The sequence below is a fragment of the Staurois parvus genome, unplaced genomic scaffold (genome assembly GCF_062004578.1).
Source record: "Staurois parvus isolate SC_StPar_1 unplaced genomic scaffold, SC_StPar_1.0 ptg000605l, whole genome shotgun sequence".
NCBI lineage: Eukaryota > Metazoa > Chordata > Amphibia > Anura > Ranidae > Staurois > Staurois parvus.
Window position 1 is genome coordinate 741,153 of NW_028318401.1, and position 12,169 is coordinate 753,321.

General features: G+C 36.8%; 1 protein-coding gene across 1 annotated transcript; it reads right to left on the minus strand.

Annotated features, from left to right (window-relative positions):
• Positions 1 to 8,780: 8,780 nt before the first annotated feature.
• On the minus strand, positions 8,781 to 12,169 carry LOC149449743 (serine/threonine-protein kinase SBK1-like). Its single transcript, XM_089692820.1, has 4 exons — positions 11,981 to 12,169; positions 9,746 to 9,914; positions 9,421 to 9,623; positions 8,781 to 9,332 (listed from the first exon to the last, which is right to left on the minus strand). Exons 1-4 carry the CDS (start codon positions 12,167 to 12,169, stop codon positions 8,781 to 8,783), a joined length of 1,113 nt encoding a protein of 370 aa, XP_089548946.1.

Consider the following 12,169-nt stretch of genomic DNA (forward strand, 5'->3'; position numbering starts at 1 on the left):
TAATTCATGAAGGTGACAAATTCTCATCAATTCCTATAAATTATACTTCTAGTTAAACCATTACATATCCTTGTGATCAATAAAATATAACTGCTCTGTGCAAAAAAAGTGACTTAGTGCAAAGGATCCACTTCCAGGAATCCAGCCAAAAACGCAGCTGGTATTAGTGTTTTCTCCACCCCCACAAGGATATGCAATGAATTATTTATAAGTATCATTTATATGGTTTAATACAAATGTGTCATTTTCATGAATTGATTATATGCATCCCTGAATTCATTGAGATGTTACAGGGATAGCACAACATTTGATCTGATAATAGTTGGGTTGTTGATGTTTATGGCAACTCTTGTAGCAGTTGCTAATTCCTATACTGAGATTATCATGCAAATTTGTCATTACCAGAGGTCCACGGTGGGACCAGCGGTGGACTGACCATTTGGAAACTCGAGCACTGCCTGAGGGCCCGGGGTCAGTAGGGGCCTCATGAGATGCCCCGGTACAGTTTTTTTTTTCAATAGGCTTTTTTGAATTTGGGCAAGGACATGGGCCCCATGATCCCCTATTGCCTGGGGGCCCCATGAGTTGTCAGTCCGCCCCTAAGTGCGGCACCCCTAGTCCCAACAATGGAGATTGGCTTCCATAAACAAGGCCATTGTGATAGAAACAGTATAATCAGTTATATCTCAGCCAGGTGTTCTACCTCCTCTTTAACATCAATTCACAAGCCCATCACCATTGAGATGATCAGTTCTGTCCTGGGGGTGACATTTCTCTTTATTCTGCAACTACATAGTCATTGTCATAGAATGAAGAAAAAACAAAAGCATATTCTAGTGAATATCACAATCTCTGTTGTATTGTTACATTTACCTAAATTGTAAAATTTGTTTTTATATTTTTCACTACATTTCAGATTTTAGGTGCTTCTTTTGGTGACCATCTCCATGCAGTAGGCCTCCTTGATGAGCAACAGCTGACATGAGGGGGAAGCTACACAGCAAGTGTATTGATTGTATTCAGTCGGTTCAGACAGGTAGAACAATAATGAGAAGAGGTGAATTACAACAAATATGATAAGATGGAATCAGATTCTCCTTATAATGAGCCAATATGACTACCTTCCTGCACCCCGGTCTATTGTTATGTCATACAGTATCACCTGTAATTAATAGAATATCGCCCCTTGGCAGCTTACATTTAAATCAAACAATTCCCTTCTATCTTCATAACCCGGACATACAATATAAGACATATTACACAACCACATTGATCAAACTCTAGCTAATATATATTTCTCAGTACAAGAACTATTGATATCTACCAATGGAGATTTCACATAAACTCATATTGTAACAGTCACCCCCTTGTAGCCAGTAAAACCAGACCACACATGTAATAATGGTTTATATGCAATCTCCTTTAAGATTTAAAGTTTTTTGCCTTTGTATTCTGAAGACTCTTTAAGTACAAAATGATGTCTACTGACACATTGGACCCCTTTGGAAGGCAGCAGGGAAAGGGACTAGACCCCATAGCCAGGCAGAATGGAGGCAGATTGGACCCCATTGGCAGGCAGCATGGAGGTAGACTCCAGTACAGCTCTGTGATCTCTTCCATAGATCTGGATCTCAATATCTGTAGTCCATCATTTGCTCTTGATGTACTAAGTTCATAATCAAAAAAGAAAAAATCTAATTTCTTGGTAGTCCAATAATAAATAAGTCTGAAATGCCGATCTGATCATGTTGCACTTGTTTCTTGAACATTCTTTCATAATGTTTTTAATTTGGTAGAGCTGACTTAGTAAAGTCCTTTGGATCAGCTTTCCTGGCTTCCTGAAATTATACTTTATTAGCGTGAGCACAAATTATTATTATTATTATACAGGATTTATATAGCGCCAACAGTTTGCTCAGCACTTTACAATATAATGGAGACAATACAGCAACAATACAGTTCAATGCAAGAGGGATAGGAGGCCCGGGTATCCAAAGATACTCATTCAAAGTTCTTCTTTTTGAACCTTTAAATGTTCACATTGCTCAACCAACCAACAGCAGCAAATGTTAGCCTTGTCTTTCCATCACATTTACTGAATTTTATCGATAAGCCTTAATTTCACATTCTCCTGTGTCTGGTGCCATGGGCTTCCTTCATTACTTTTATCATTTCAGTCCTTTCTTCAACTTTACCAATCTTGTCCATCATCTTCTCCATAAAGCTCAAAAGTTTTGGTAGCTATTCAACAGTACACCACCACCAAATAAAAAAAAACGTATCCCACAATGTTCTAAGACTGGAATATTCCATAGAAAGGATTGAGGCACAAAATTTAGAATAACAATGGTGTCTACTTTGAATAGCCAACACCTGATAGTCAATAGACAGAGGGGACATGATGAACAATGGTGATGGGATCCTGTATGTACAGTAAGCATGGAATGAACAATAGTACAGGTGGACCCCCCCAGGAAGACAAAAATTCAATAAAATATTAAAATATAAAAAGGAAAGCTTAAGAAATGGAATTACGTGGGCCATTGTAAGGTAATGGGGAGAGATTAAACAAATAATACAGACATTATTAATAATATAATTGTTATTGACCCCCACCCACTTCTCACTGTTCTTTCCGGGGTAGGACAGCAAGGAAACAAACACTGTAGGTGAAAAAGATTGTATTGTACAAAGAATAAACATGAACAGCTTTGCTGCAGACAAGAAAATATAACTTTAATTACATAGAAATATAACCAAGTGGCATATAAATTATAGACAAGGATTAGCAGCAATGTGACCCAATACCTTCAAGCAATACAACCTCTGCATCATGGGAAACAAATCCAAAAAAAGACAAAAGTCCAGTAAATATATTTAGCTAGCCAACAAGATATCTAGCTAGCAAATACATCACATATTACCACTCTCCATAGTCAGCCTCCACTCAAGGTCTCCAGGCAACTCCCCAGTCAAGCTCCCCCCATCAAGTCTCCAGTAGAGCTTGTCAATAAAGCCCCCCCTTTAATATCCAGTCTGGCTATTCTTATACTAGTTCCCTCCATTCCCCATCATCAAGGAATTTCTAAGTGGTTCAATCATATCTTTCTGGAGAAAGCGATTGGATGGAGCTCAAGTCCTACTTTAATGTGATGGCTGTCCAATGTTAACACCTCTGCCTACTAGTTGGTGACAAGATGTCTACAGGATGTATGCATTCATTAAATCTGCCATCACCCTAGACTTTTAGATAAACAGACCCCATATTAACATGCTAAAGCCCTTTAACAAAATGGAGACCCAGTGTCTGACCACCACCTTTCAGCAGGCCCTAAAGACAAAAATGGCCATCTTCATTACAATGTCTAGCATTTGGCTTTGACATACTAATAAAGTCATGGACGGTTAGTTCTTTTGAGAATCAGGACGCCATTTTGTCCCATATGGTTTACAAACTTACTTTAAACCAGCTACTTTCATAGTCATATCTAGAGATGAGCGAATCGAACCAGGCGAAGTGGAATTCGTTTCGAATTTCAGGAAAAATTTGATTCGCGTCGAATCCGAATATTAGCATAATTCGGGTGCGCGAATCGGATTTTTCCCGATCAGCCGGCAAAAGTGTCCCTGCAGAGAGCTCCGCTATTTCTGACAGTTCTCTGACTTTCACATGTACAGCGGTTGAAACATTGTATCTATTTGTTTCCATTTAGGATACAGATGTTTTTATTCGGAAACAGATACAATGTTTCAACCGCTGTAAATGTGAAAGTCAGAGAACTGTCAGAAATAGCGGAGCTCTCTGCAGGGACACTTTTTGCTGTACTGGAATACTCCTTCTTTTCATTCTACTTCTTCTTTTCATTCTTCTCATTCTTCTTTTCTTCTTCATGAAAAGAAGAATGAGAAGAAGAATGAAAAGAAGAATGAAAAGAAGAATGAAAAGAAGAATGAAAAGAAGAAGAAGAATGAAAAGAAGAATGAGAAGAAGAATGAAAAGAAGAATGAGAAGAAGAATGAGAAGAATGAAAAGAAGAATGAGAAGAATGAAAAGAAGAATGAGAAGAAGAAGAAGAATGAAAAGAAGAAGAAGAATGAAAAGAAGAATGAAAAGAAGAAGAATCTTTTCATTCTTCTCATTCTTCTTTTCATTCTTCTTTTCATTCTTCTTCTTTTCATTCTTCTTCTTCTTTTCATTCTTCTTTTCATTCTTCTTCTTCTTCTTTTCATTCTTCTTCTTCTTTTCATTCTTCTTTTCATTCTTCTTCTTCTTCTTTTCATTCTTCTCATTCTTCTTTTCATTCTTCTTCTTTTCATTCTTCTTCTTCTTTTCATTCTTCTTTTTATTCTTCTTCTTTTCATTCTTCTTCTTCTTCTTTTCATTCTTCTTTTCATTCTTCTTCTTCTTTTCATTCTTCTTCTTCTTCTTTTCATTCTTCTTTTCATTCTTCTCATTCTTCTTTTCATTCTTCTTCTCATTCTTCTTTTCATTCTTCTTCTTTTCATTCTTCTTTTCATTCTTCTCATTCTTCTTTTCTTCTTCATGAAAAGAAGAATGAGAAGAAGAATGAAAAGAAGAATGAAAAGAAGAATGAGAAGAATGAAAAGAAGAAGAAGAATGAAAAGAAGAATGAGAAGAATGAGAAGAATGAAAAGAAGAAGAAGAAGAATGAAAAGAAGAATGAGAAGAAGAATGAGAAGAATGAAAAGAAGAAGAAGAAGAATGAAAAGAAGAATGAGAAGAAGAATGAAAAGAAGAATGAGAAGAATGAAAAGAAGAATGAAAAGAAGAAGAAGAATTAAAAGAAGAATGAGAAGAAGAATGAGAAGAATGAAAAGAAGAAAACGAAGAATGAAAAGAAGAAGAAGAATGAAAAGAAGAATGAAAAGAAGAAGAAGATGAAGAATCTTTTCATTCTTCTCATTCTTCTTTTCATTCTTCTTTTCATTCTTCTTCTTCTTTTCATTCTTCTTCTTCTTTTCATTCTTCTTTTCATTCTTCTTCTTCTTTTCATTCTTCTTTTCATTCTTCTTCTTCTTTTCATTCTTCTCATTCTTCTTTTCATTCTTCTTTTCATTCTTCTTCTCATTCTTCTTCTTTTCATTCTTCTCATTCTTCTTTTCTTCTTCATAAAAAGAAGAATGAGAAGAAGAATGAAAAGAAGAATGAAAAGAAGAAGAAGAATGAAAAGAAGAATGAAAAGAAGAATGAAAAGAATGAAAAGAAGAAGAATGAAAAGAAGAATGAGAAGAAGAATGAAAAGAAGAATGAGAAGAAGAATGAGAAGAATGAAAAGAAGAATGAAAAGAAGAAGAAGAAGAATGAAAAGAAGAAGAAGAAGAATGAAAAGAAGAATGAAAAGAAGAAGAATGAAAAGAAGAATGAGAAGAAGAATGAAAAGAAGAATGAAAAGAAGAATGAAAAGAAGAATGAAAAGAAGAAGAAGAATGAAAAGAAGAATGAAAAGAAGAAGAAGAAGAATCTTTTCATTCTTCTCATTCTTCTTTTCATTCTTCTTTTCATTCTTCTTTTCATTCTTCTTCTTCTTTTCATTCTTCTTTTCATTCTTCTTCTTCTTCTTTTCATTCTTCTTCTTCTTTTCATTCTTCTTTTCATTCTTCTTCTTCTTTTCATTCTTCTTTTCATTCTTCTTCTTCTTCTTTTCATTCTTCTCATTCTTCTTTTCATTATTCTTCTTCTTCTTTTCATTCTTCTCATTCTTCTTTTCATTCTTCTTCTTCTTCTTTTCATTCTTCTTTTCATTCTTCTTCTTCTTCTTTTCATTCTTCTTCTTCTTTTCATTCTTCTTCTTCTTTTCATTCTTCTTTTCATTCTTCTTCTTTTCATTCTTCTTCTTCTTCTTTTCATTCTTCTTTTCATTCTTCTCATTCTTCTTTTCATTCTTCTCATTCTTCTTTTCATTCTTCTTTTCATTCTTCTTTTCTTCTTCATGAAAAGAAGAATGAGAAGAAGAATGAAAAGAAGAAGAAGAATGAAAAGAAGAATGAGAAGAAGAATGAAAAGAAGAATGAAAAGAAGAATGAGAAGAATGAAAAGAAGAATGAGAAGAAGAATGAGAAGAATGAAAAGAAGAATGAGAAGAATGAAAAGAAGAATGAAAAGAAGAAGAAGAAGAATGAAAAGAAGGAGAAGAATGAAAAGAAGAATGAAAAGAAGAAGAAGAATGAAAAGAAGAAAGAAAAGAAGAAGAAGAAGAATCTTTTCATTCTTCTCATTCTTCTTTTCATTCTTCTTCTTCTTCTTCTTTTCATTCTTCTTCTTCTTCTTTTCATTCTTCTTTTCATTCTTCTTCTTCTTCTTCTTTTCATTCTTCTTTTCATTCTTCTTTTCATTCTTCTTTTCATTCTTCTTTTCATTCTTCTTTTCATTCTTCTTCTCATTCTTCTTTTCATTCTTCTTCTTCTTCTTTTCATTCTTCTTTTCATTCTTCTCATTCTTCTTTTCTTCTTCATGGAAAGAAGAATGAGAAGAAGAATGAAAAGAAGAAGAATGAAAAGAAGAATGAGAAGAAGAATGAAAAGAAGAATGAAAAGAAGAATGAGAAGAATGAAAAGAAGAATGAGAAGAAGAAGAATGAAAAGAAGAATGAGAAGAAGAATGAAAAGAAGAATGAGAAGAAGAATGAGAAGAATGAAAAGAAGAATGAGAAGAATGAAAAGAAGAATGAAAAGAAGAAGAAGAAGAATGAAAAGAAGAATGAATGAAAAGAAGAATGAAAAGAAGAAGAATGAAAAGAAGAATGAAAAGAAGAATGAGAAGAATGAAAAGAGGAATGAAAAGAAGAAGAAGAAGAATGAAAAGAAGAATGAGAAGAAGAATGAAAAGAAGAATGAGAAGAAGAATGAGAAGAATGAAAAGAAGAATGAGAAGAATGAAAAGAAGAATGAAAAGAAGAATGAAAAGAAGAAGAAGAAGAATGAAAAGAAGAAGAAGAATGAAAAGAAGAATGAAAAGAAGAAGAAGAAGAATCTTTTCATTCTTCTCATTCTTCTTTTCATTCTTCTTCTTCTTCTTTTCATTCTTCTTCTTCTTTTCATTCTTCTTTTCATTCTTCTTCTTCTTCTTTTCATTCTTCTTCTTCTTAGGAGGATGAGGATGAGGATGAAGAAGAAGAAGAAGAAGAAGTAGGATGAAAATAAGAAGAATTCCAAGCCGGCAAAAAGTGTATCTGCAGAGCTCCGCTAAGTGTATCTGCAGAGCTCAGCGGTTGAAACATTGTATCTATTTGTTTCCATTTATGGAAACAAATAGATACAATGTTTCAACCGCTGTAAATGTGAATGTCAGAGAACTGTCAGAAATAGAGGAGCTCTGCAGATACACTTAGCGGAGCACTGCAGATACACTTTTTGCCGGTTTGGAATTCTTCTTATTTTCATCCTACTTCTTCTTCTTCATCCTCATCCTCAGAAGAAGAAGAAGAGGATGAGGATGAGGATGAAGAAGAAGAAGAAGGAGAAGAAGAAGTAGGATGAAAATAAGAAGAATTCCAAGCCGGCAAAAAGTGTATCTGCAGAGCTCCGCTAAGTGTATCTGCAGAGCTCCGCTAAGAAATAGCGGAGCTCTGCAGATACACTTTTTGCCGGCTTGGAATTCTCCTTCTTCTCATCCTTCTTCTTCTTCTCATCCTTCTCCTTCTTCTCATCCTTCTTCTTCTTCTCATCCTTCTTCTTCTTCTCATCCTTCTCCTTCTTCTCATCCTTCTTCTTCTCATCCTTCTTCTTCTCATCCTTCTCCTTCTTCTCATCCTTCTTCTCATCCTTCTCCTTCTTCTCATCCTTCTTCTCATCCTTCTCCTTCTTCTCATCCTTCTCCTTCTTCTCATCCTTCTCCTTCTTCTCATCCTTCTCCTTCTTCTCATCCTTCTCCTTCTCCTTCTTCTCATCCTTCTTCTTCTTCTCATCCTTCTCCTTCTTCTCATCCTTCTTCTTCTCATCCTTCTTCTTCTCATCCTTCTCCTTCTTCTCATCCTTCTTCTCATCCTTCTCCTTCTTCTCATCCTTCTTCTCATCCTTCTCCTTCTTCTCATCCTTCTCCTTCTTCTCATCCTTCTCCTTCTTCTCATCCTTCTCCTTCTTCTCATCCTTCTCCTTCTCCTTCTTCTCATCCTTCTCCTTCTTCTCATCCTTCTCCTTCTTCTCATCCTTCTCCTTCTTCTCATCCTTCTCCTTCTCCTTCTCCTTCCTCATCTCCAAGGGCATTTAAATTAAAGGTACAGTGTTCTGCACTAATTTAAAGCCTCTCTGAAGCCTAGAAACCCTTTTTATAAGTTAAATTCGTAGCGAATAAATTCGCATCGAATCAAATTTCTTCCTCAAATTCGGCGAATCAGCCGAATCGAATTTTTGAATAATTCGCTCATCTCTAGTCATATCACTATGTATTCCCAAATATCCTATTATTCCCATATAACATATCATATATAAACATATTACCTATTGGTGATGGGCATTTCTTACATCATTTTACCTAAGAAATCCACAATGACCCAGATAGCAGTGTGCCCATTTGATGGACATTTCATCATCCATCGGAATTACTGGATATAAGGTATTATCCTGCCTTTGACTTGGTAACCGCCTGAACTGAGATCCAGAAATGGGAAGATATGGAGGTGAGAACCAACACTTCTGTCAAGGTGGTTGATTAAACAAGTTGTGTAATGGCTGAAAGAGTCCTTAGATCTGGTGAGTGAACTGGAAGTGGCTGAAGGAGTCATTAGATCCTGTAGATTAGCTGGAAGGGATGCCACTTAGGTTCAATCTGTTGAATAGGTTGAATCTGTTTTCCAGCTCTCCTCCATATAACACAAGACTTCAGTCGGTTTGCTCCTCTGACTGTAGTCCACAGCTAAGAGACATCTGAACATTCTCTGCAGACATGAGGGCAGTTTGTTCCATGATGCTGGGGGGTCATCACAATGATTGTTTTGCCAGGCAACAAATCTGCTGAATCTTTTGTCTTTATCTGTGGCCACCTTCCAGGGAAATTTTCCTGTGATCAGGCAGTAGAGGAGCACTCCAAAACTCCATACATCCAGAGTGGAGTCTACAGCCAGTTCTTCCTGTCCAGTGAGTTCACACATCTCAGGGGCCCTGTAGGAGGTGCTGCCAGACTTAGATCTAATCACTGTTCCTTTCATACCAGTAAGGCCAAAGTCAGTGATTTTCACACAATGACACTCCTGGTCGAATACCAAAATATTTTTACATTTTATGTCCATGTGCACCAGTCCTTTCTCGGCAATAAATTCCAGAGCATTGGAAATCTGCATGGCACATCTCTTAACACTGACTTCTGGAAGTCCAACCTGAAATATAGAAAAAAAAAGTTATTACCCTGAAAAAGAATGATCCAGAAAATTGCTAAAATTCAGAATCAGCTGGAATCAGACTTACATTGCGTACAATTATAGAGGACAGGTCACCAACTGGGGCCGCCTCTAGGCCAAATACAAAGTGGTCTTGGGTCCTGAAGGCCATGCCAAAACTTCTGATGATGTTGGGATGCGAAGAAAGGTAGGAGGACACACTGAACTCTATCAGAAATTGCCTTTTACTTGTTCTTTTCTTTTCCATGATCTTCAAAGCCATCTTCTGATCTGTAAATAGGACATGATTAGATTGATATTAAGCACAGCATTTGTGTACATATATATTTAAATCATGTTATGGGTATGGAGAGATGTATAAAATTAAAACATCCTGTATAACTGGCACTTACTTGTTTCTTTGTCCTCCACCAGCAGCACTGAACCATGTCCTCCACTTCCAAGTTCCTTTATGAGGTGGAATCTCTCCTGTAAGTCTATCTCCTGTAGACCTTGTGATGATGAGGAGACAAGTCCTTTCAGAAGGATCTTCACATCATGGGCAGCAGAAGCCATTTTGATCTGGAGAAGACAGAACAGTTTTTAGCCCTTATTCAAATAACACCTAAAACCCCCCAAATAACATGTAAAATATCCTTCTCGTAATACAACCAAACACACAACATAATAAAACATATACTAAAATATTGACTTAAAGTCTTCATTTGTACCAACTATATGTACAGGCTGGTAGGGAATGAGATGGAAAATGTGGTTGATAGAAAAAGTTTAAATTCAATTCTGATTTTCATAAACACATACAACTGAGGGCCGATATAAAACTACAACATTACTATATACAGCTCAGTTATATTTGTGTATTGATTGACAAGTGTCATTCTATAATAGTGAGGAAGTAACAAAACATTCCTTATAATAGTACAAATATAATGACTTACCTTAGGAAATGTTGAGATGACTCTTCAATGTATCCTGCAAAGTGTTCCTCTGTTATCAGGCTCCACTGATTTCCAGGTGAGATCTTCAGCTATTCTACAATGTCACCCTAGATCTGGTGTTGGAGAGGAACGAAAGAGGGAAGAGAAGGTCACCTTTAAATGGGAGTTTAAATGAGGGGGGGGGGGGGTTGTAAATTTGAAGCATTCTGATTGGCTGCCTAAGAATTTACATAGGTTGTAAAAGTAAGCCAACATTGTGTTTGCCAATTTGCATTTGAACTGATCACTTGTAGACTGTAATCAGAATGTGAGAATGAATACAAAGAAACAAGGAAGACTTGAGGTTCAGGAGTATCAGCGTTTGCTGGGCTATAGATGATCACTTTATATACAGTATTCCATTCTACTGGAATATGAAATGACATTTTTCATTTTGCTGTGGAGCTCCTGGTGAGAAGGTTCGGTGTGTGAAGGTGTACTCAGGTTCTGTGACTTTCCGGCCACAGCAAAATCCTAGAAGGTGGAAAAGACATAAGCAGGAATCTTCTGGTATCGGATTTTTAGATATATTGTTAGTTTAGGATAACTACAAAGCAAATGGTAACATTTATCAAAGCAAAGGATCTTAGTAAGTTTAACCGATTCCCGACCGCCCTATAGTAGAAATACTGCTACAGGGCGGCACGTGCGTAAAATCAAATACCACCGAAAGAAAGCTCAATTCATGGGGAAAAAAAGGACGTAAATTTTATTTGGGTGCAGTGTTGCATGACCGCGCCATTGTCAGTTAAAGTAATCAAATCAAAGGGTTAACTGTGTGCTGAGAGTGTTTTACTATGGGGCTGTGTGTGTGCGTCACTGTAATCACACGAGCTGACAGGAAAGAGAACTGTTAGTAAACAAAACAGTTCTCCTCCCCGGCAGAGATCCTCAGTAATCATTGGGTGCCAGCGAGTAATCACCGGCCAGGACCTGGTGATTGACAGTCGCGGCCCCTACCTGGAAATGCAAAATCGTGTGTATAGGTGTGTATGTATGTATGTATGTATATGTATGTATATATATATATATATATATATATATATATATATAGTGTGTGATTATGTGCACCCATGCCGCCCTGCAGCAGTAATTCGTCTATAGGGCGGTCACGAAGCGGTTAAACTGGGTGTTTAATTTCTTCCCTCTGTAAAATACGTAACATGAGACCCATCCAATGATTTTTATTATGTGGCCCTGCTCAGAATGTGCAATAAACAGCTCTTGCTGGGGCCCGCGTTTACGGCAAATTGCAGTCCATGCCCTTATTTCCTTTACTCATTTCGGCTTCATCCATAGGAATGATTCGGGTCGTGCCGATAAGTTTACATACCCCTGACAGAATTTGTTAGATACAGACCATTTATAAGGAATGCATTCATGATCAGGCCAAAAACACCACCAATGTAGTTCCCAGAAACCACTTCCTATCCTTGAAGACACCCCAGGAACAAAACACAATCCCTGTGTCTATGGAACAAGTTCCTTCTGTTCGGCCCCCAACCACCATACACTAACTCGGGGACAAGGTCAGCCAACCACAGACACATACTGATCCATAGATACCCGGTCACTACAAGCTGACCAAACCAAATGAGGACACCTAGAGTCATGACTGCTTTATACGCCTCCACATCTACACTAATATACCTTTCGGTCAGCAGTTTCTTCCATAACCACTGGAAAAGGATCATTTAGATCTGTATCCTTCTCTTCCCAATACTCCTCACATCCCTCACCCCTCCCTACATCATAGGCACAGATAGAAGCAGATGTAACAATATGTCCCAACCTCTCGGCTATGGCAGCCTGACCATTAAAAATTGAAATGGTTTGCAT

Excerpts from the sequence above, each read along its gene's own strand:
- LOC149449743 (XM_089692820.1), bottom strand. The coding sequence starts at position 12,169 with ATGCAAACCATTTCAATTTTTAATGGTCAGGCTGCCATAGCCGAGAGG. Across the intron at positions 9,915-11,980 it reads AAGAAACTGCTGACCGAAAG|ATCAAAATGGCTTCTGCTGC; the intron begins GTATATTAGTGT and ends TGTCTTCTCCAG. Across the intron at positions 9,333-9,420 it reads CCTCTATAATTGTACGCAAT|GTTGGACTTCCAGAAGTCAG; the intron begins GTAAGTCTGATT and ends TCTATATTTCAG.